The sequence below is a fragment of the Ahaetulla prasina genome, chromosome 8 (assembly GCF_028640845.1).
Source record: "Ahaetulla prasina isolate Xishuangbanna chromosome 8, ASM2864084v1, whole genome shotgun sequence".
NCBI classification, from domain to species: domain Eukaryota; kingdom Metazoa; phylum Chordata; class Lepidosauria; order Squamata; family Colubridae; genus Ahaetulla; species Ahaetulla prasina.
Window position 1 is genome coordinate 15329446 of NC_080546.1, and position 25147 is coordinate 15354592.

At 45.3% G+C, this 25147-nt stretch overlaps 1 protein-coding gene across 1 annotated transcript; it reads right to left on the reverse strand.

Annotated features, from left to right (window-relative positions):
- Positions 1–16734: 16734 nt before the first annotated feature.
- Positions 16735–17001, reverse strand: LOC131202782 (10 kDa heat shock protein, mitochondrial-like). The gene has a single exon (XM_058192091.1). It carries the CDS (start codon positions 16999–17001, stop codon positions 16735–16737), a length of 267 nt encoding a protein of 88 aa, XP_058048074.1.
- Between the last annotated feature and the right edge of the window lie 8146 nt (positions 17002–25147).

Below are 25147 nucleotides of genomic sequence, written 5' to 3' on the forward strand. Positions count from 1 at the left end.
GGCCCGCGAAATCCAAATGAATCCGCGACCACGGGGCCCTGGGGTTTTCCCACTCTCTCGGGGCAGCGACTGGAGCCGCCGGCCTGGACATCTGGCATGCTTGGCATTGGGAAACCCAGTTAGCTATGTCCTTATCTAATGACGGCCACCAGACATAGCTCCGGGCTAACCCTTCATCCGGACGATGCCCGGATGACTTTCATGCAACCGGGAAAGCACGGGAACTTGAAGTGCGGGGGGAACAACGACCCTATGTCCCCACAGCAAGCAGCCTCGCTGAGATGACAACTCGTGCTGTCTGGCGAGGAACGGCCTGAATGTCGCGGCCGCGGTGGCCGCGGGGTTCAACGGCCAACCCCTGCCCACCCAGTCCAGCACCTGCGAAAAAATGGGATCGGCAGCAGAGGCAGCCGCAATGTCAACGTTACGGGGGACTCCCAGTCCACAATGAGGAGAACCGGAGAACCGGGTGCCGGATCGTGGACTTGTCCAGGCACGGGGCAACGACTGAGCGCATCAGCGTGTGCGATCAGCTTGCCGGGCCGGTATGTCAGGGAGTAGTTATAAGCGGCCAGAAATACCGTCCACGGGACAAGCGGGCGACAGAATAATTGGTGTCTGCGGTCTCCGGATAAAAGCCCTAATAGCGGCTTGTGATCTGTGACAAGCTCGAACCGGCCATACACATAGTCGTGGAACCTCTTAACTGAGGCCACCAAGGCCAAGGCCTCTCGATCCAGCTGGCTATAATTACGTTCAGCTGGAGAGAGTCCTCGAGTAAAATGCGAGAGGGCCTCCAAGCCGCAGGGAAAACGGTGGCTTAACACAGCCCCAATACCGAAGGGAAGCATCTGCCGTTAAAACAAGTGGCAGGTCAGCATTGTATTGGACCAATACGGCCAAGAAGTGAGCAACTCCTTGACAGCTTGAAAGGCAGAAGTCTCCAGGGGCTCCAGGACCACGGTGTGTTCTTGTCCAACAGGCGGTGGAGAGGTTCAGCCACCAAGCCTTGTGAGGCAAGAACACACTGTAAAATTAAGGAGGCCAAGAAATGCCTGCAGTTCCGTCCTTGAGGTCGGAATAGGGGCAGATTTAATGGCGGCCACCTTAGCGGGGCAGGGTGGATGCCTTTAGCATCCACGAGATACCCCAAGAACTCTACTTGAGGGACCCCTATGACACATTTGGGCGTTTCAACTTGAGACCAGCCTGCTTGAAGCGGATAACACAGCCCTCACCCTCTCGACGAGTTCGGCCTGACCACCAGCGGAGACTAGGACGTCGTCGAAATAGGGACGACCCCAGGCAATCCCTGAAGTAACCGCCCATCAAATTTTGGAATAGACCCGAGCAATGCTGATGCCAAACTGCAGGCGCCGGCATTTGAAACTCGGTGGGTGACAATGGTCTGTGCTTCTGCAGATGCATCATCCACGGAAGCTGCTGGTATGCCTGAGCCAAATCTAGTTTGGCAAAAACGGTGCCAGGGCCCAAGGAATGAAGTAAATGTTGGACCACTGGGACAGGGTAAGGATGAGCCTGTAAAGCCTTATTCAGCGTGCATTTGAAGTCAGCACATATGCGAATAGAGCCATCAGGCTTTATGGGAACTACTATGGGTGTCTCCCAACTAGAATGATCCGTGGGCTCCAACACCCCTTGCCGAATTAGTTTATCTAGCTCTGCTTCAACTTTGGGACGGAGGGCCAGTGGAACTCTCCGGGGCTTCAATCGAATGGGAGCGACCTGTGGATCCAAATTCAATGAAATTGGGGACCCCGTATACCTCCCCAAGGAGCCGTCACAACAGAGCTGAACTCCGTAAAAGGAAGTCATAACTATCCCCAGAGACAGAATGGATGCCGAGATACCCATGCCCAGAGCACTAAACCAGTCCAACCCCAATAGTGTTGGGAGGGAGCCCTTAACAACAATTAGGGGAAGGGACCCTTTGAAGTTTTTTGTCTCCACATGGAAACGACCTTGGCCCATGACAGGAATTGTCTTGCCCTGATAGTCCCGAAGGCGGACGGGGCAGGGTTGCAACCGGCATGAGAGAAAAGAAGGAACTACCCGCTTGAGGATAGCCCAAGAAATAATGGACCGTGAAGAGCCCGTGTCTATTTCCATGGGACATGCCACCCCCTCCAGTTTTACAGTCAATGACAGTTTCTTAGAATCAGCTGAACTATGCTGATGGAATACGACCTCTGTGGGCCCATGCCCCTGGGCAACATCACAACGGTTCTCACCCATAGGGGGCTTCCCTGGGGCGCGATACTTTAACTCATCTGGCGGCTGCCCAGCAGAATGGCAAACTTTGGCAATATGCCCCGACTTGCCACAGCGGCGGCAAATAGCGGAACGGAAACGGCAGGATGCACGAGGATGAAACTCCCCACAGCTGAGGCAGGCAGCTACTTTCTTCTTTTGCAGCCTTTTCTTTCCGGGCGGTGAGGTCTTCAGGCGGTCCACTTCTGTCTCCTCATCCGAGGTGTCAGCAGGATCGTCGTCTTCGTGATGCACCCCCGTGGACTGACTGGTAGAATTTTGGAAGCGCCGGATGTCAGCGGTAGACCTTTCCGACATCTCGGCAGCTCGTGCTTCGTCTAATGCCATCGGGAGAGTTAAATCTTTCATCGCTAACAGGCGCGCTGCAGTCGAAGATCCCTCACGCCACAGACTAACTGCTCCAACAGGGCGTCATCTAGGTCCTGGAATTCGCATTCAAGGGCAGCGGTTCGGAGGGAGGCTATATATAGATTCAGGGCTCCCTTCTTCTTGTAAGCGATGCGAATTTAAACCGTCGAGCAATTCGGGACGGGTTGGCGCGTAATGTGCCTTTAACTTCTCCCTCAAGGTATCCCATGGAACATCATGAATGGACAGAGGGGCCACCAGAGCCGGGCAGTGGCAAACACTTCAGGACCGCACGCTTTAAGAAATGCGCCCGCTTACGGTTGCTGGACAGACCGGTGTAATCGTGGGCTTCAAGTAGCATTCAAAGCGATCTTCGTATGCTTCCCGTCTCCGCTGACAAGGAACGGGCAAACACAGGCGGAGCCATCGAACGGCCGGTTCGAATCGGAAGAGGGAAATTCTGGACGGTCCGAACGCTAATCACCTCAGAATCCCACCTTCGTCGCCAGTATTGTGTATTGGGTTCGAGGAATTACTGAGGCGACTACGAGCGTAGTAAACAAGCAACCTTTAATGAAAGCCAACTTCAAAACAATAATGGCTGGCACCCTGCGTTTGACAGCTCTTATATAAACCTGCTGTCAAACAGGAGAGCCAATCAACACACTAAGAATTCCCGCCCATTGGGTTGCCATGCGTCTTAACCAATAGGATACCGTCTCTCATTTAACATGGCGGCTCGCCGAACACAACATTATGGAATTGATTACTTATTAGATAAATCTAGGAAAATACAAAATTGTTGCTGAAATGCTTTCTACTGAACTTCTAGCATGAGTCAACATTGCCTAGCAATAAGTAGAAAAAAATATGATTATATGAAATTCTTCTGAGACATGAAGCCACTAAAAGAAAGAAAGGGAGCTAAACCTGAGAATATAATAGAAACAAATGTTTTAATATTTAGAAAGAAAGTTTCCAAAATTATATTATTTTCAGTGAGCAGTGAGCTAAAAATTACTCGCTTTAGCTTTTACTGGAGCCTAAAAATAATGCTGCTTTTAAAAGAAATGGACTCAATAAAATTAAGGCTACCATATATACTCATGTGTAAGCCCATCCATGGATAAGTCAACCTTCTCATATTTAACCAAAATACCATGAAAAAGCTTGCGGATCAGATGACCTTCATTTTTCATGGAATTTTGATGAAAAAATAGTTTATAAAAGATGATGGACAAAGAGAAAGTATTTCACTTGGCTCGACTTTAGTACAGTGGTATTCAACTGCTTTGTTCCATCAAATTTGGAACTCAACACATTTTGACATGAATATTTTGTCCCGGTACTCATTGCTTGTTGGTACTCATTGCACAAAATAGAACTCGTCAGTGACGGCTGCCTTGTGACTCACTACATCAGAGTTCCCCAATCTTTCTGGATTGGCAGCCTTGAGGGAGGGGAGGGGCAGGAGCCTTTATGTGCGCATATGCATACACAAATGAGACCGTGAGCACGAGCATGCAATGCTTGTGGCTACACTAGCGCCCGGGTAATGCTTGCGGTGATGCTGCCGTCCGTGTGACACTCATGGTGATGCTACCGCTCGCATGACACTTGTGGCAATGCTAGTGTGAGTGTGTGTGTATGTGTGTGCATGTGCTAGTGGGTTGTGGCCCACAGGTTGGGGACCTCTGCACTACATTATTCCTTAAGGGAAAATGTTGCTTGGTGCTCATAGTTTTTGGTACTCATTGTGTCTCCTGGAACCAATTAATGATAAGTACTAAGGTACCATTGTATTTAATTTGACTCCATCTCCCCTTTGAATAGCCAGAAAGACACTGAAATGATGAGGGAGCCATCTTTATAATTTCAGGCTTTGGAGAAGACGTCAAAATCCATGATGTCAAACCTATGGCATGCATGCCCTCTCTGATGGCATGCGACTCATCGCCCCAGTTCATCTCCACTGCTCATGCGCATGCGTCTCCCACTGGCCAGCTGGTCTTCAGGTCTCTGCAGGGGCGGGGCACATGTAAGGGTGTCAGGCCTGGAAACCATATTAAACTTTAGGTTTCCAGACGCTGCCACATTTTTATCCTGAGGGGAGGAGGGGGGGTTGAGGGATAGGGTAGCATTCTTCAACGGGTCAAGGTCGGATGGCGTTCACGTCTGCAGGAAGAGTGGCAAGAAGTTACTCGAATGAACTGGAGGAACGTGGGACCGTGTGACTATCAGAGGGGTCGGGGGGTGGGACTATTGGGGTTTGTATAACTGGGGAAACGAATCCGGAACTTCAGTTTTGGGAATTGCATTCATCGTGTGCCAGTCTCCTCATGCTAGTAAAGGACTCTGAGAGGAAAAGGGAAAAATGCTTCTGAGTCTTTATTTTACGCAGAAGAGGTATTTCTGGAACTTTGACATTATTCCCAAAACTGAAAAAACTTTCCCCCAAACAAGTTCGATGGGCTCAGTTTTTCAAACGCTTCCACTTCACCCTCAAATACATCCCAGGCGACCAAAATCTACTGGCTGACGCTCTATCTAGGAAACCACAATTCGACAGCCAACGCGAAGAGATGATTCATGCGATGATCCCTGATACCGAACCGGCTAACCAAGCACTCACTCGACCACGACCACCCCGCACTACTACCATCCCACCAAATAAACTGCTAGCAGACTTAAAATCAGCACTCACTGATGATGCTTGGTTTAAGGAGAACTCGCCAGACCTCACCTTAAGGGATGGGATACCCTGGAAGGGCACCAAAATTTATGTCCCCGCCACTATGCGGTTGCCAATACTACAGAGAAGCCACGACTCTCGCCTAGGAGGTCACTTTGGATTTTTAAAAACTCTCCACTTGGCCAGAAGACAATTCTGGTGGCCGAAAATGAAGTCAGATGTTGAAGACTACGTCAGGAGCTGTGCTACCTGCGCCACCATGAAGTCCAGACCAGGGAAACCCCCTGGACTCCTACAACCCGTAGCCGAACCCACCCGGCCATGGGAAGAGATTGCCATGGATTTTATTGTTGAACTCCCACCTAGTGGAGGAAAATACAGTGATATGGACCGTAGTGGACCTGTTCTCTAAACAGGCCCATTTCACTGCGTGCAGCAGATTGCCATCAGCTAAAAATTAGCAAAGCTCTTCCTCAAACACATCTACAGACTGCATGGAGTTCCTAAAAGGATAATATCCGACAGGGGGTTCAGTTCACAGCCAAGTTCTGGAAAGAGTTCCTACGATCCATTGGGTCGTCTCAAGGACTTAGTTCTGGTTTTCATCCGAAACTAACGGGCGGCTGAAAACTTAATGCTATGGTGGAACAATACATACGGTGTTATGTAAATTACCAACAAGAAAACTGGTCCGACTTGTTACCATTTGCAGAGGTTGCATATAATAATGCGGTACACACCAGCACGGGGTTAACCCCTTTTCAAATAACCAGCGGCATGGACTTCGTTCCAATGCCTGAACTCCCCCTGCAACCCCCCACTTCAGTCTCCCTAACGGACTGGATGAACTCATTAAAAAAAGGTTGGGAAAATACAAAAAAGGCTTTAGCTGTGACAGCTCGGAATTACAAAGCCCAAGCTGACAAACACCGTTCCCTTCAACCCCCTTTTCGCATTGGAGATCTAGTCTTTTTGTCTACTAAGTATCTAAGATTAAGAATACCCAGCAGGAAATTCGGTCCAAAATTTTTGGGTCCTTTCCCCATTGTAAAAATTATTAATCCCGTTACCGTCCAACTCAAACTCCCTCGCATGTTGGGACAAATACACCCAGTATTCCATACCAGCTTACTAAAACCTGCTAGACAATCCCGCCTAAGGCCTCACCCTACCGCTCCCCCACCCCCCTTGATAATCCAAGGTGAAACCCACTATGAAATCAAGAAAATTCTTGACTCTAGACTCTACAGAGGTCAATTACAATACTTAGTCCACTGGAAGGGATACCCATTATCTGAATCTACTTGGGTCAAAAGTTGGAAAGTGAATGCGACAATTTAATTAAACAATTTCACGACACTTTCCCTGACAAACCTAAGAAACCTCTTGGAGGGGGGAGGGGGGGTAGAAGGGAATTGTGGATCATTGGCATTTTTCTTTATCGGCTCCTTGTTTTTCTTTCCTAGGATATAGTTTCTTTTCCAAGAGGGGACGCCTGTCAGGCCTGGAAACCATATTAAACATTAGGGTTCCAGGCGCCGCCACATTTTTATCCTGACGGGAGGGGGTTGAGGATAGGGTAGCATTCTTCAGCGGGTCAAGGTCGGAGGGTGTTCACGTCTGCAGGAAGAGTGGCAAGAAGTTACTCGAATGAACTGGAAGAACGTGGGACCGTGTGATCATCAGAGGGTCAGGGGTGGGACTATTGGGGTTTGTATAACTGGGGAAACGAATCCGGAACTTCAGTTTTGGGAATTGCATTCATCGTGTGCCAGTCTCCTCATGCTAGTAAAGGACTCTGAGAGGAAAAGGGAAAAATGCTTCTGAGTCTTTATTTTACGCAGAAGAGGTATTTCTGGAACTTTGACATTATTCCCAAAACTGAAAAAACTTTCCCCCAAACAAGTTCGATGGGCTCAGTTTTTCAAACGCTTCCACTTCACCCTCAAATACATCCCAGGCGACCAAAATCTACTGGCTGACGCTCTATCTAGGAAACCACAATTCGACAGCCAACGCGAAGAGATGATTCATGCGATGATCCCTGATACCGAACCGGCTAACCAAGCACTCACTCGACCACGACCACCCCGCACTACTACCATCCCACCAAATAAACTGCTAGCAGACTTAAAATCAGCACTCACTGATGATGCTTGGTTTAAGGAGAACTCGCCAGACCTCACCTTAAGGGATGGGATACCCTGGAAGGGCACCAAAATTTATGTCCCCGCCACTATGCGGTTGCCAATACTACAGAGAAGCCACGACTCTCGCCTAGGAGGTCACTTTGGATTTTTAAAAACTCTCCACTTGGCCAGAAGACAATTCTGGTGGCCGAAAATGAAGTCAGATGTTGAAGACTACGTCAGGAGCTGTGCTACCTGCGCCACCATGAAGTCCAGACCAGGGAAACCCCCTGGACTCCTACAACCCGTAGCCGAACCCACCCGGCCATGGGAAGAGATTGCCATGGATTTTATAGTGGAACTCCCACCTAGTGGAGGGAATACAGTGATATGGACCGTAGTGGACCTGTTCTCTAAACAGGCCCATTTCACTGCGTGCAGCGGATTGCCATCAGCTAAAAAATTAGCAAAACTCTTCCTCAAACATATCTACAGACTGCATGGAGTTCCTAAAAGGATAATATCCGACAGGGGTGTTCAGTTCACAGCCAAGTTCTGGAAAGAGTTCCTACGATCCATTGGGTCGTCTCAAGGACTTAGTTCTGGTTTTCATCCGGAAACTAACGGAGCGGCTGAAAAACTTAATGCTATGGTGGAACAATACATACGGTGTTATGTAAATTACCAACAAGAAAACTGGTCCGATTTGTTACCATTTGCAGAGGTTGCATATAATAATGCGGTACACACCAGCACGGGGTTAACCCCTTTTCAAATAACCAGCGGCATGGACTTCGTTCCAATGCCTGAACTCCCCGTGCAACCCCCCACTTCAGTCTCCCTAACGGACTGGATGAACTCATTAAAAAAAGGTTGGGAAAATACAAAAAAGGCTTTAGCTGTGACAGCTCGGAATTACAAAGCCCAAGCTGACAAACACCGTTCCCTTCAACCCCCTTTTCGCATTGGAGATCTAGTCTTTTTGTCTACTAAGTATCTAAGATTAAGAATACCCAGCAGGAAATTCGGTCCAAAATTTTTGGGTCCTTTCCCCATTGTAAAAATTATTAATCCCGTTACCGTCCAACTCAAACTCCCTCGCATGTTGGGACGAATACACCCAGTATTCCATACCAGCTTACTAAAACCTGCTAGACAATCCCGCCTAAGGCCTCACCCTACCGCTCCCCCACCCCCCTTGATAATCCAAGGTGAAACCCACTATGAAATCAAGAAAATTCTTGACTCTAGACTCTACAGAGGTCAATTACAATACTTAGTCCACTGGAAGGGATACCCATTATCTGAATCTACTTGGGTCAAAAGTTGGAAAGTGAATGCGGACGATTTAATTAAACAATTTCACGACACTTTCCCTGACAAACCTAAGAAACCTCTTGGAGGGGGGAGGGGGGGTAGAAGGGAATTGTGGATCATTGGCATTTTTCTTTATCGGCTCCTTGTTTTTCTTTCCTAGGATATAGTTTCTTTTCCAAGAGGGGACGCCTGTCAGGCCTGGAAACCATATTAAACTTTAGGTTTCCAGACGCTGCCACATTTTTATCCTGAGGGGAGGAGGGGGGGTTGAGGGATAGGGTAGCATTCTTCAACGGGTCAAGGTCGGATGGCGTTCACGTCTGCAGGAAGAGTGGCAAGAAGTTACTCGAATGAACTGGAGGAACGTGGGACCGTGTGACTATCAGAGGGGTCAGGGGGGTGGGACTATTGGGGTTTGTATAACTGGGGAAACGAATCCGGAACTTCAGTTTTGGGAATTGCATTCATCGTGTGCCAGTCTCCTCATGCTAGTAAAGGACTCTGAGAGGAAAAGGGAAAAATGCTTCTGAGTCTTTATTTTACGCAGAAGAGGTATTTCTGGAACCTTGACAAAGGGGGTCACACATATGCATGGGGGGCGTATGCATGGGCCCACACATGCATTGCATTTGGGGAGTTTGGGTGCGTGTGCACACATTTGTGCATGCACATGCGCTTTGGACATTCGGTCCTGAAAAGGTTAGCCATCACTACACTAGTTGGTAGCAGCAGTAACTATTAAGTTGCTATCCCAGTGTAAGAATCTAGGCCAGGACATGCGGATCTAGGAAATTCTGGGAAGGTAGGCTTGAAACTTCCTACCCCTAACACCAGGGGTGGGTTCTACTTACCTTTACTACCGGTTCGCAGCATGCGCAGAAGCTTCCTGATGACGTCGGGGTTGGTGGATGGAGCCTACCGCCTGTTTTACTACCGGTTTGCAAGAACTTGTCCGAACCGGGGGCAACCCACCACTGCCTAACACTATAGGTTTGACCATTTATTCACAGATATGCCAACAAGATACTTCAGTTAAATCATATTACAGAACAGCCCATCGGGATTAAGAAAAGGAGGATACCTCACAAATTTTGTTCTGGGGTAGACCTGTATCCCTTAGAGCAGGGGTGGGCAACTTTGTGGCAACTTTACCACCTGTGGATTTCAACTCCCAGAATTCCTGAGCCAGCCATTCCCTGTCTTTGATTAAGGCAGTGCTGTCAAACTCCCTGTGGACCGGATGCATCACGCACTGGCCACGCCCACGTCCGGTTTAGCGAAGGAGAAAAAAGTCCCGATATGTCACGTGATGCCGCTGTAATAACACGAGTTTGACACTCCTGGATTATTAAGGTTATGATCAAATTAGGCATTATATTAGAGCATCCACTCTTGCTCACTCCCTAAGTTCATAAGTTCAAGTAGATCTCATTCTACTCAAGAACATTTTTTTCCTGAAATCCTTTTCTATGAAAGGAATTTCATAAGTCAATTAAGTTTCATTAATCTGACTGAGAATCAGAAGAAGGAATATGCAGAATTTCTGTTCCAGGCAGTAATTTAAACCAGGGGTCTCCAACCTTGGCAACTTTAAGCTTTGCTGGCTGGGGAATTCTGGGAGTTGAAGTCCTTCAGGCTTAAAGTTGCCAAGGTTGGAGACCCCTGATTTAAACCATAATTTTGATAATTGTACAATTCTTATACACACAAACACACACACACATGCTTCATGTTCAATCTCCTTTCATTGTGGAATTGTGTTTTAGAATGAAACCACTTGAGGGAGCTGCTCTACAAGAAAAAGCAAATGTAGCCCACAGTATTGTGGTACAATATTTATTTTGTTGTTGGAATAAATGTGATTCACTCACGTTTTGTTATCCATTCACTACTATGAAGTGCCAAGCATTATAATGGCCTTACAACTAGAAGGAGGGAGACAAGCGAATCCATATAAATTGGCCCGTTTTCTATTTTATGTATAGAAATAATTGCTTATTCCCGGCAAAGGGATACTTAAAATAAGACCTAGCTTATCTTAATTTTAACAATCACAGCAATCAGTTGCAGCTAAACTCATGGAGACTGACAAATGATTTGCTAGCAGGGGATTTGTTATTTTACCTCCAACTAGCACAAGGCAGCAGGACATATACTTGTTGACCAAGTGCATTTTATTTTGCAAAAGGCAACTTGACTTTCTTGTTTTTTTTTTTTTTTTTTGAAATGTTTTGCTTCTCATCCAAGAGTCTCTAGAGATTCTCAGTCATTCAGGTTGTCCCAAAGGTGCTTTTTCAGGAGGCAACTGGACTTTCTTCTTCTTGGGTTTTTTTTTTTGAAGACTTTTTTCTTTGAAGGTCTCTACGTTTAGCTCTACAATTAGGGATGAACACCCTTTGAATGATGTGGGAGTAGGAATGGATTTTCAGAGGGAAAAAAAATTGCAGACTACAGGAACCAGGAGAATTGCTCAGATGACCCTGAGGACACAGATAAACCTCCAAGTGCTTCAAGGACCCTCTAAAACAGGGGTGTCCAAAGTTTTTTTGGTGCGGGCCAAATACAGAAAAATAAGCAAAGGCCCGGGCCACACACAAGAGGTGACATATTGACACATGATTACTGTGAGTATTTCTAACTCACCTATAATGTGAAGAGCATTGCTCTCAGTGGGAGCAGTGATGCTGTCCTTTCGATTGAAGGCGAACTTGGCCTCGGGATGCTCCGGGGACAGAAACGCCGCAAAAGAGCGACGGCTCAGCTGCCCCCAAGGGGAAGGGAGGACCCCGGAGAAGAGCCCGACGCTTCGCCGCAGCCACGCACCTGATCGGCCTCCCAAGGAGCTATGGCCGGGGTGCCCGACAACGAGCTCAGCCCCCACAGCCAGCCCGGCCTCGCATTAGCCGGGGCCCCTTTCCAGTGGCTGGCGGGCAGCGGGGGCGTGCGGGGCGCGGCCGGGGCCTCCAAAAGCAGTAGGGCTGCCCGGGCCTCGAGTCTGCAGCGGGTGTCCTCCGGCCATTGAAGCAGCAGCGGGGGCGGCGGCCTCCCGCGGCCCTTCGTCTCTAGGCGGAGAGCAGGCAGCAGTCAGTGGCTCCCAGGCGGCGATCCCCTCAGCCTCTTCCCCCCACTCCCCGCCTCCTGCCTGACTCACCAGCCCTGGGCCGCCTCCCACCTGGCCCGGCCTCTGAGCGGGACTTGGCCGGAACCACCAGTGGCTCTCCGTCCGCCTCCCGCCGCCTCTTCCTCCCGGGCGGCCGAGGGGCACCGCCTCGCTTCAGTCCATGCTCCGGGGGGACGGGGGATGGGGCGGCAGCGGGAGTAGCACCTGTGCCTATCCCGCGCGCCGCTGCCCCCCGCCGCCGCCCCGGCGGATCCTGCCGCCGAAATTCATCCTCAGAGTCGCCCATTTTGGCGGCGCAGCTAGGCAGGCGCCACCTTTCCGTCGCTGCACGAGCTCCTCCTGCCGCTCGGCGGCTGAACTCCCCCAACCCTCTTTGCAACAGCCCCACGCCGGGACGGAAGAGTCACGTACAGAAACAGGAGCCATCTACGATTTTTATTACATATTTTACCCGAGACGTTGCGCAACCTTCTATTGCACCAGGCCGCCCCACCTGGGAAGCTGGGCAGAATGGTGAAGGCGGCAGCCCCAGGCGGCCGCTGAGTTTCTAGTACTGGGGCTGGTTGAGAAGTGCAACAGAGTTGAGCTCAAGCGCCATGTGCGGGCCATATTCAATTATATTTTCAGAATTTGCTGCGGGCCAATAAAAACTGACCCGTGGGCCGCAGTTGGCCCACGGGCCATAGTTTGGACACCCCTGCTCTAATATGATGAAAATGACCAGCTGTCTGCAAGGAATATAAATTCTTCCATTCTCCACTACTGTGCCAGAGTTGAAGAAGCTTCTTGGATGAGAAGCGAAAGGTCTTCAAAAGGAAAAAACAAGAAAGCCCAGTTGTCTCCTGAAAAAGCACATTTGGGATTCTCATCCAAGAAGCTTCTTCAGTTTTTTTTTTATTATTATTATTCGCATTTATATCCCGCCCTTCTCCGAAGACTCAGGGCGGCTTACACTATCTTAGCAACAGTCTTCATCCTATTTGTATATTTTTATACAGAGTCAACTTATTGCCCCCAACAATCTGGGTCCTCATTTTACCTACCTTATAAAGGATGGAAGGCTGAGTCAACCTTGGGCCTGGTGGGACTAGAACCTGCAGTAATTGCAGGCAGCTGTGTTAATAACAGACTGCATTAGTCTGTTGAGCCACAAGAGGCCCGTTCTAACCTGAATGATTGAAATGATTGAAAATTTCCATAGACATTTGCTGGCTAACTATTCAACTTTGCAGATATCAGCAAAGGTTTGACTTAGCCAGTCAAAATCTATGTTTTCAACGATACTGCAGAATGATGACACTTTCTGTTCGATCAAGTCTGATTCTCAGTGATTCTATGGACTGGCTCTCTCCACCATTTCTGATCTTGTATGTCTTGTACCTCTGGTTCCTGAGTGACATTTGTGGGGATTCTGCTGGTGAATTTCTGGACTGGATGACAATCCTGACCTCTTGGAGTTCTGGAGTGGATTTTGACTTGTCTTCTGAACACTCTTGTTAAAACCACTCGGGCAAACTTCTGTTTTGGTTTTCATCCCTTGTCTGCTGTTATCTGCTCAGACTTGAGTAAACTACTGATTATCATAGCAACTGTGTGTGTGAGAGAGAGTATATAATTGAAACCAGAAGCAAGACATCTCCACAGTCTTCCTTAAAAAGGGAAGATTAGAAATTGGATGAAAACTGTCTAGACTGGTTGAGTTGAGTGATGATTCTTTAAACAGGGGCCTGCCACCATCTCCTTAAGAGCCAGTGGAACCTCTACCTCCCCCAAGGAAAACTTAACCATTGCCTGAACCCAATCTCATGTCTTCTCTCTTGACCATGAGGGTCATGGGTCAAATATAGAGGTGGCCAACCTTACAATTACAAGAATGCTGAGCTTCAGCCACTGTAACCACTGTAACTTAGCTCATGACAATGTTTTGCAGAGGGGAAGAAAAACACAGAATATTAAAACATTCTGCCTGTAAAGGTTTCGCTGTTGCAGTGCAGATCCTTTTCTTTTAATCATGTTGAGTTTCTCAAGGGAATAATTAATTCCATTCCGCCTTCTGAACAAAAAAAATTAAAAAAAAATCCTTAATCATTATTTAAGAACTATTGTGGGGATCAGGTGTCTTTCAGAAGCTTATACGCTACATTTACAAGTCTATAGCACTTTCTCAATAGCCTTTTCTTAAGGGAATTCGGATTTGGAAATCCATAGGCTTGATCAGATCAATCAGAATGAAAAATGCGAAGCTCTTTATTAGCATTTAAAACCTAATATCTAGAAAAACTGCAAAGATCCAAAAGCCAAAGTGTAATCTTCAAAAGATTGAATGAATTAGTTTGTCATTTGTTTTAAAAGGAAAAGCATTTTTACCTCACAATACCGGTATAGAAGACTCCATAATTCATAAACTTCTGAAAGAAAAATATGATAATAATAGCACCGCTGAAAATAATGCTATTATGGGATCACACGTCAATGATTTTGAGAAGAAAGTTCAGACTTCCTGGGTTTTCTGACTTTTTCTGCTATTACCTGAAATTGACAAACCACAAAGACCTTGTCCTAATTTGAAACTGGTGATTGACCTATAATTTCCACAGATCAGCAGATTCAGTCTCAAAAAAGAATTTACCATTAAATTCTCTCAGAATGTGGACCATTAATGAGTTGCTCTCCATGCATGTCAATTATTCTTGACACAGGCTAAGTGACAATGCTGTGTCATCAAACTTTTCCAAAAATCCTGTCAGCAATTTAAGGCAAAGACGATTGTAATTTGCAGAAAACAGTCTCCAAAAACAGTACTCGCTGCACAACCAAGTACTTGGGTTATAGGGAGTTGATATTATCTGATATATTTCTCTTTAGATCATGATTCAATGGGAGTTAATGATATATAACTCATATATTTCAGGATGTGGGGGGAAAAACGCACATTGATTATTATGACATTAACCAAAATCCATTTTGGCAAGGATCATTATTAGGTCAACTCCAGACACCAAACAGGCCAACTCCAGACACCATGCTAAACCAGGATTTTTGTAAACCCCAATGAGCTGAATCACACTTTGCACTAAGGCAAAACCAAGCAAATAGAATAGAACAGAATAGAATTTTTTATTGGCCAAGTGTGATTGGACACACAAGGAATTTGTCTTGGTGCATATGCTCTCAGTGTACATAAAAGAAAAGATACCTTCATCAAGGTACAACACTTACAACACAAATAATGGTCAATATATCAATATAAATTGTAAGGATATAAGCAACAAAGTTAGAGTCATAAGTGGAAGGAGATGGGTGATGGGAACGATGAGAAGATTAATAGTAGTGCAGATTTAGTAAATAGTTTGACAGTGTTGAGGGAATTATTTGTTTAGCAGAGTGATGGCGTTTGGGAAAAAACTGTTCTTGTGTCTAGTTGTTCTGGTGTGCAGTGCTCTGTAGCGTCGTTTTGAGGGTAGGAGTTGAAACAGTTTATGTCCTGGATGTGAGGGGTCTGTAAATATTTTCACGGCCCTCTTTTTGACTTGTGCAGTATACAGGTCCTCAGTGGAAGGCAGGTTGGTAGCAATTATTTTTTCTGCAGTTCTAATTATCCTCTGAAGTCTGTGTCTTTCTTGTTGGGTTGCAGAACCGAACACATTGTCATTGTCATTGTCATTGTCATTGAACTCAATTACATTGAATCTTAGACTTAAACTATATAAGTCGTGCTATAAACAATGCACGAGTGGAACATTTTGTACGTTTTTGGGGTCTGCAGAGTTTTCATTAGACATTATGATATATAATCCTTTCCTTCCTTCCTTCCTTCCTTCCTTCCTTCCTTCCTTCCTTCCTTCCTTCCTTCCTTCCTTCCTTCCTTCCTTCCTTTTTACACTGTACAGATAAGTTTTCCCCCTCTTCTCTTTAACAGTGGATATATTGCTATCACTATTATCTTAGGATTTTGCTCTTCTTTCTTTCTCTTTCTTTCTTTTCCTTCCTTCCTTCCTTCCTTCCTTCCTTCCTTCCTTCCTTCCTTCTTTCCTTCCTTCTTTCTTTCACTGTACAGATAAGTTTTCCCCCCTTCTCGTTAATAATGGATATATTACTATCACTATTATCTTAAGATTTTGCTCCTCTTTCTTTCTCTTTCTGGCTTTCTCTCTCTTTCTTTTCCTTCCTTCCTTCCTTCCTTCCTTCCTTCCTTCCTTCCTTCCTTCCTTCCTTCCTTCCTTCCTTCCTTCCTTCCTTCCTTCCTTCCTTCCTTCCTTTTTACACTGTACAGATAAGTTTTCCCCCTCTTCTCTTTAACAGTGGATATATTGCTATCACTATTATCTTAGGATTTTGCTCTTCTTTCTTTCTCTTTCTATCTTTCTTTTCCTTCCTTCCTTCCTTCCTTCCTTCCTTCCTTCCTTCCTTCCTTCCTTCCTTCCTTCCCTCCCTCCTTCCTTCCTTCCTTCCTTCTTTCTTTCACTGTACAGATAAGTTTTCCCCCCTTCTCATTAACAATGGATATATTACTATCACTATTATCTTAAGATTTTGCTCCTCTTTCTTTCTCTTTCTGGCTTTCTCTCTTTTCCTTTTCCTTCCTTCCTTCCTTCCTTCCTTCCTTCCTTCCTTCCTTCCTTCCTTCCTTCCTTCTTTTTTTCACTGTACAGATAAGTTTTATTTCAAGGTGACAATATCATTTGAGAAATATTGCATTTATTAAGAAAATAATTATTTACATGATGAAAGAAAAGCATTTGAACACTTTCTGTGGAAGGACAATTTCATGATGATGGCCAGAGTATGAATTTCTCAGTCAAGACGTTTTCCAAGAATATCACCATCTCTAAATATCAGATAGTTATGCCATCCAGTATAACTTTTGTACCCCCATACTCAGATAGTAGAACCTTCTCACCACCTTTTACACTAAGTAGTTGAATGTTTCCATCCTTGCTTTTCGAACCTGATCCAACCGCCACAACAACGGCTTGTAGCATCTTCCCTTGAGATTTTTCTGGAATCACCATGCCTTCTTTAGTTACTGTCCCAGCCACACATCTTTCAACCAGTACTTGGTCAAAAAGAGGAAGAAATTTTTTAAATGCCTGTCCTGCCATGCTGGCTGCTTCCAACGCTTTCCTTTCTGGGTTCCTGCTGCAGCCCCGGCGTGCGCTCCCCCTGCTCTCAGTGAGGGAAAAGTATACCCAACTTTCTTGTAACCTTTTGAAATAATTATACAGGAACAGACTGCAAAACCCCTGTAGAATAATGAAGAAAACATTAGAAACACAGGAAAATGTTTCTCATTTGTAGGCTCGTCTCTTAAGATCTAAACAGCGATATTATCTTCATGCCTAGCAAACAGAAGTCCAGTTGCTAGTGACAAAGTCGGACACAATGAGGTAGAAATTAATGTGCATTGTCTTCAAAGGAAGGCTATACACATTGATTCCCACAATTGTCTTGCTTTCTGTTCCTAGCAAAGAAAAGGGAGGGAGTCCCTGAGTTCAAATAAAACTCATTAATCCCAGCTTCCGTGATGCTTTGGTGGGCTAGGCTCAGCGGCGGCTTGCACATTTTGTTATTACTGGTGCAATGCACATGCGGGCACCTGGTTCGTATGCGTGCCTAATTTGCGTGTGGACCTGCCTTCCACACATGTGCCCGGCCTTCCATGCATGTGATTTGCTTGCGCCCGTGCCTTCCACACATATGCCCGGCCTCAAAAACATGCCTAAATAGGATGGCATAGAGTCGGGGCCCACCCACGATTTCCACTACCAGTTCACCTGAACCGGTCCGAACTGCCTGAATACCACCTTTGGCTGGGCTTGAAGTAATTCAGCCCAAGTCTAGAAGTTGATGTTTCAGACGGACATTCAAAGACCAAATAGATTTCTATTCTAACTAGGTAAGGTCTTCATGTTGTTGCTAGTTTGGGTAATGAAACATCTGCAAGAAAACAGCCAAACTCATTGTGGTTTGACTATGCAGTATTTAGTTGGCTTCATCAAATGACTCATGATGCTTCCACCATTCTTCCTGGGGACTCAGGGATAGAATAGCCATACCTGAGCTGCAATAATCTGAATGACCACTAGATGGCAGGAAAGAGTTACCATTTCTTACAACTGAGTAAAAGGCTATCAGATTTTTGCAGAACAGGTCTACAGTACTCTGCAAAAAAACAAAGATGGTAGTCTTACTAGAAGAATCTACTGTTCTAAGCTTGTTCCTAGCAAATCATCCTCAAAATTTCATCTCCCACACACAGGTGCAGGTTGAAAGCTGCTCACAAGATAGTGCTAGGGGTGTGTATGAATATAACACAGTGATTGATGTTTGACAGACTAGACTCACTCAGCCTAGCTTGGCATGCTTTTGGTATGGTCACAGTCTGGGATTCAGAAGGTAGATGGGTTTGGTGCCTTCTGTGTCTACGCCCCCCGAGCCGGGCCCCCTGCCAGAAAGTGACTTGAAAGTGAGGGGGAAGGGCCATCAGGACTTACCTCTGGAGCACCGGCTCCTCTGGCTCAGCTCCCGGAGCCAGAGGCAGGCCAGGTGGAGGAGATAACGAGGCCTCCGTCCCCTGACTCCCCTCCCAGGCCACGCCTCCAGGCCCGGCCGATGGCAATCAGGCCTGGCTAGATCCCAGGTTTCGGAGATACGAGAGGTGGCTACAGCAAAGGAAGGGGTGGGGCAGGCCTAGAGAGTGCTGAGTCATGGAGCCATACCCCACAGAGTATAAAAGCAGCCCTGGCTGCTCTTCTGCTCCGTGACGAGCAAAAATTGAGCTGAACTATTTGACTCGTGGAGAAGTGAGCTGAACTCTTTGACTCATTGAGAATTGAGCTGAACATTCGGCCTGGACTGCTGACTTCCTGGTTGCCTGGCAACCCCAAGATAAGGGAGACTTTGGCCAGCAGCTGCAGATTCCCTGCCAGGACTGATAGCAGTCATGAACTCAATTACTGGCTCGTTTAGCCAGCTCGCATGGCTGAGGCCGGGTGGGGACAGAACAAGTGCAGATGTGATTGTTATGTGGATCTGATCCCTGTACATAAGAACATATTCTGTTCTGTCCGCACTACATGTTAGTCTATGTGCAGCTCGACATATAGTTAAACTCATCTATCCTCCAATAAAACTGTGTGTAGATCTGAATGCTTTATTGAAGGAACAGGATATGGCGAAACTGGGGAAAATAGGGACACATACAATGAGAACCAAATACAAGATGGACAGTATTGGACTACTACTGAACATAGCAATTAATAAATACAGGCAATTTCAATCTCACCAGAGATGCTCTGTGTGTGGGATGTGGGTTTTTCCTTGGATGACCATGTGTCACACAGATTAAGAAGGATTCTTCTTTGTGCTTCTGCCTTCTCCAAATGCTAAAGGAAATGGAGTCTGGCTTCCCAGCGTGCACTTGTTTTGAGAGTGCTGGCTGATGAGTAGTGGGATTGGGGTCAGCTTCAAACAATATACTTGGTATTTGTCTCTCCGGCCACTAGATGGGGCTAGAGAGGAACAACAGTATATAAAAGTTATATGCTGGGGCATGACATACTCAGTGAATTAGATCAAAGCTCAGACTATTGCTTAACATCTTAGTTATCATAGTATCAGATAGACTTCTGTAGGAAGTCCAGAAATCTGCTGAGTATGGCATTTCGACAGTCAGGATTCTGGATCACATCCTTTGTTTTCGTATCACAGCAGATAATTTTTTTCAAATTATATGAATTTGCTTAATTTCAGAATGAACTAAATATGAAGTTTCATCATACCGTAGTTTATTTAAAAAAACCCTAAATCAAAGTTCATATCTTCATTACTTTGGAACGCTTCCCTTTAAAAAGTTGAGTGGCATCTACAATTACCAGCCCTCTAAATAAATAAGTAATCAAAACAATCCTATTTGCAGCATTTAAATGAGCACCTGGATTTTTAAAAAAAATGTGCTAACCCTTTCCTGCCCCACCTTCCTTTTATGCAGTTTTTAAATATTTATCAAAATGTTTCAATCTTGTGGTACAAATGGAAATTGACTCCCCCCCACCCCTTTCTATCATAGCACATTTTATATGTGCTTTCTTCATGAATGAAAGCAAATCTGGATCCCTTCTTAGAATAGAATAGAATAGAATAGAATAGAATAGAATAGAATAGAATAGAATAGAATAGAATAGAATAGAATAGAATAGAGAGTTGGAAGGAACCTTGGAGGTCTTCTAGTCCAACCCCCTGCTTAGGCAAGAAACCCTACACCACTTCAGACAAATGGTTATCCAACATCTTCTTAAAAACTTCCAGTGTTGGAGCATTCACAACTTCTGGAGGCAAGTTGTTCCATGGATTAATTGTTCTAACTGATTTTTTATTCTTTATTCCTTTTATTCTTCCCCCCCCCTTCTCGTTAACAATGGATATATTGCTATCTTAGGGTTTTGTTCCTCTTTCTGTCATTGTTTCTCTCTCTCTCTCCCTTTCTTTCTCTGTTTCTTTTTCTCTCTTCCTTTGTTTCTCTCTCTCTCTCTCTCTCTCTCTCTCTTCCTGCCTTCCTGCCTTTTCTTTCTTTCTTTCACTTTCTCTCCCTCCCTCCCTTTCTCTTTCTTTCTCTCTCTCTTTCTTTCCCTCTCTCTGTTTTTCTCTTCCTTACTCTCTCTCTCTCTCTCTTTCATTCTTTCATTCTTTCTCTCTTTCTCCCTTTTTCCTTCCTTCCTTCCTTCCTTCCTTCCTTCCTTCCTTCCTTCCTTCCTTCCTTCCCTCCCTCCCTCCCTCCCTCCCTCCTTCCCTCCTTCCTTCCTTCCTTCCTTCCTTCCTTCCTTCCTTCCTTCCTTCCTTCCTTCCTTCCTTCCTAATTTAAAAGCAATAAAAATAAATAAACAAACACTAGGGCAATACTGTAATCTCTGTTTTTCAAAAGTGCCGTGTTATCTGAAAGAGCTAAAAAGCTGGAGTAATTTATATTCTGTATGGATCAAAATTCATTACATCTCCTTTAAAGCATTCCTCTCTCATTTCAGTGTTTACCGCGGAAGGCAAATGACTGCATCAACAATCACATTTATTTTTGAGAGCAGTGGAGAAAGAAACAGCAATCAGTCCTGGTAGCTGATCCAAGGCGCTGATAGCTCCCTCTCTCATTGTTTATCTAGATGCAAATGCGAGGAATGATGATAAAAACAGGAGAGGCCGTTTTAAAAATTCAGTCACGATCTTTGGGCCCACTGAGGCCCTTTGGGAGCTGTAGATTATTATTAAGAGGCCACTGAGAAGTGAGAGATTGCTTTGTAATTTGTGGCACTCCATCCATTTGGGAGGGCCTGGCGTAATTGACAATTTTGAAAAACATAATTGACAATTCAATTACATGGCGTACAATGCAGGCAATGTTAATTTTGCCATCTCTTTTCGGCACAGAGCAAAAGTTGCTGCGTCTCATCTCCTCTTTTGCTGGGTACATCAATTAGAGGCTTCATTTTGTGTGTGTGTGTGTGTGTAATCAGGCAGATTGTCTGCATGTTGTTTGATGGTGTTGTGAACTCCATTAGGAAGTTTTACTGACCCAGCTGCTCCGGTTTTAATTTCACTCTGTTTTTCACAACATACACATCCCTCTCGAGTCCAAGCTTAATGTGACTTCCAAAAGTGGTTTATGAGCTAAGTTGTGGTAAACAAAGAAGACCACTACAAGTTGAAAATCATGGTGTGTCATTGAATGGTTTACCTTATCACAATCAGTTTTTCATCTCAGCATGTGGAAGGCCGACCTGATTTAGGTACAGAAAGATGGTACTGGAATAGCCTCAAAATTGAGGTCCTTCTGCTTGTATCTACTCAGCTTCTTGCTCTCCATCTCTTCTGGGTTCCTCAGACTAGAATTAGGCCAGCATGTATATATTTCATGTTTATGAAGCATTTTGAAACAGGGGTCTCCAACCTTGGCCACTTTAAGACTTGTCTCATTTAAGACTGAACTCTGGGAGTTGAAGTCCACAAGTCTTAAAGTGGCCAAGGTTGGAGACCCCTGTTTTGAAACATATAAGTACCCCAGCCTGACAATCACTGCAAAACGGATAAAAGCCAAAATAATCATTAATCAATGGTCCTACAACCTTGGTTACATATTTCAAGATCACGTGAAGTGTTAATACCACTTTAAAATGCCTTGGTAAGACCACACTTCCAGTCTTTTATTAAAAAAAAAAAGATGTTGAGATTCTAGAAAGTGTGCAGAAAAGAGCAACAAAGATGATTAGGGGACTAGAGGCTAAAATATAAGAGGAACGAATGCAGGAATGGGATATGTCTAGTTTAATGAAAAGAAGGACTAAGGGTGACATGATAATATTCCAATATTTGAGGGGCTGCCACAAAGAAGAGGGGGTCAACCAAAGCATCTGAAGCAGTGGTGAAATACAAATTTTTTGACTGCTGGTTCTGTGGGTGTAGCTTGGTGGGTGTGGCGTGGCTTGGTGGGCGTGGTGTGGCTTGGTGGGCGTGGCGTGGCGTGGTGGGCGTGGCGTGGCGTGGTGGGCGTGGCTTGGTGGGCATGGAAGAGGAAGGATACTCCAAAATCTCCATTCCATCCCCACTCCTGGGGGAAAGATATTGGAAAATCTCCATTCCCACACCACTCTGGGGCCAGCCAGAGGTGGTATTTGCCAGTTCTCTGAACTGCTCAAAATTTCCGCTACCGGGTCTCCAGAACCTGTCAGAACCTGCTGGATTTCACCCCTGACCTGAGGGCAGCACAAAAAGCAATGGATAGAAACTAATCAAGGAGAGAAGCAACCTATAACTAAGGAGAAATTTCCTGACAGTTAGAACAATTAATCCTCCAGAACATCTTGCCTCTAGAAGTTGTGAATGCTCCATCACTGGAGGTTTTTAAGAAGAGATGGGACAACCATTTGTCTGAAATAGTATAGGGTCACTTTCTTGAGCAGGAAGTTGGACTAGAAGACCTCAAAGGTCTTTCCAATTCTGTTATTAAAGCTCCTGCTTCTTTGACTTCTCTATACTTTACTATTTCCAGGGGGGCTAGCTCTCACTCCTATTCAATTACTTTACTCCTAATTAACCAATGGGACAAGTTGCCTCCAGAAGTTGTAGGTGCTCCAAGACTAGAGATTTTTAGAAATTTAAGAAGAGATTGGATAACTATTTTTCTGAAATGGTTATAGGGTTTCCTGCTTGAGCAGGAGGTTGGACTAGAACAGTGGTCACCAACTGGTGGTCCGTGGACCACTAGTGGTCCATGAGAAAATTTTGGTGGTCCCCAGAAAAATTATTTGCATTTTTTATATTGCACTAAATCAGGGGTCCTCAAACTACGGCCCCTGGGACGGATACGTGCAATGAACGGTTGTGTTGTTGCAGAGAGTCTCCCCTTTCAGGGTCTTTTTCTATAGGTCGGAGGGGGAAGAAATTCTGACGGGGTCTGCTTCAGCCTCCTGGTATGGGGTTTAGGGCAAAGGCTGGAGGGAAGCGCTGCTGGTGGCAAAGAGCCGGAGGGCCTTGTTCCAGCGGGACTGCATCATGGCCTGGAACTGGCTGACCATCTCAGCCCACTAAGCCTCCAGGCGCTGGTACCTGGCCTTGCACTCCTGCAGGTCTTCCCTCTGCTTGGAAAGCCTATGCTCATAGTCCTCAGTTAGGTGCTTCTGCTGAGCCTCCTTCTCGGTCAGATCCAATTTGAACTGAACTGTTTTGCCAACTCTTTCTCATGGTGGTTGTTTAGCTCCAGCAACTGCTTCCTGTTGGGGCCCTAAGGAGCCCGGGCAGGGAGGTGAGGAGTGGTCTCATCTCATGTGACATCGAGTTGGCCAAGCCCACCCAATCACATAGCCACCTTGCCACGCCCACCCAGCTGGTCATTACGCAGATCATATTAGTGGTCGCCTCTGTTAGTGTGTTATTTGAGTTTGCTCAAATTAAAAATGACAGCCATTCCAAATTTGGATGACATGATAAAATGAATGAACTGCCATTGTGTAGCAAAGACCAAAAACAAGAGATATAATGGGCAATACATGCCAACCATTAACAATTTATGTAACTCTTAGACATTTTAAGAGCTACCGTCAACAATTGGAGATTTTGTAAAAGTGCATACATGTTGAATAGTCACATGCATAAGGCTGGAGTGATTGCAGGTCAGGTTCTCATGTAAAATTAAGACGGAATGCATTTTGTGTAATTTTAGTTTTGTACAATGAGTGAATTTAGCCAATTATGGCTTATCCCAGTAAAAGGAGTTAAAGAAATTGTGGCACAGGGCAAAATGTGAACACAGCCATAGATTTTTACTTTGTTTAGGTTCCATTATTTTCTGTAATAGCTATTCACTAACTACAACAGCTATTTTTCTGGCTGTGACAGATTAGTACTGGTAGCTATCATAAAGAACTAGAAACATGTTTTAGCATACATTTTCTTTTGCATGGTGGGGACTTTAGTGTCAGTCTTTATTTACAGTCATTAGGCCAGCTTGCATAAGATCAAAGTTCAGTGCCATTAAATTAAAAACAATATCGCTCATTCATATGCTACAGTTGGCAAAGGATCAAGGCTATAATGCTAAAAGTACAACTAAAATATATTTAACATTTGATCATGTATGGAGATGGCAACTGAACAGAGTTTAGTGTTCTTATTTTCAGGGAAACACGGTAGTAGATAATATATTGCATAATAATCTTCAATCTAATCATTAATTCAGTTGGAAGGAGTATTAATAGGTCTGGTTGGTTGTCTGTATAAAAGCAGCAGTGCAGGAATTCATGCAGAGTTGCGTCTGTTTTCCTGATTGATCATGGACTAATCTGTTCTAATATGATTATTGTCATGCCCCAGCATATAACTTTTATATAGTTATTGCTCTCTAGCTCCATCCAGTGGTCGGAGGGACAAGTATGCCCCAACATACAATTTTATATACTGTTGTTGCTCTCTAGCCCCATCTAGTGGCCGGAGAGACAAATACCAAGTATATTGTTTGAAACTGACCCAACCTCATTACCCATCAGCCTGCACTCTCAAACCAAGTGCAGGCTGGGAAGCTAGATTCCATTTTCCTTTAGCATTTAGAGAAGGCAGAAGCACAAAGAAAAATCCATCTTAATCTGTGTGGCACATGGTCATCCAAGGACAAACCCACATCCCACACATAAAGCATTGCTGGTGAGATTGAAATTGCTTGTATTTATTAATTGTCATGTTCAGTAATAATCCAATATTGCCTATCTT

Coding starts and splice junctions, on each gene's coding strand:
- LOC131202782 (XM_058192091.1), bottom strand. CDS start 17,001: ATGGCAGGACAGGCATTTAAAAAATTTCTTCCTCTTTTTGACCAAGTA.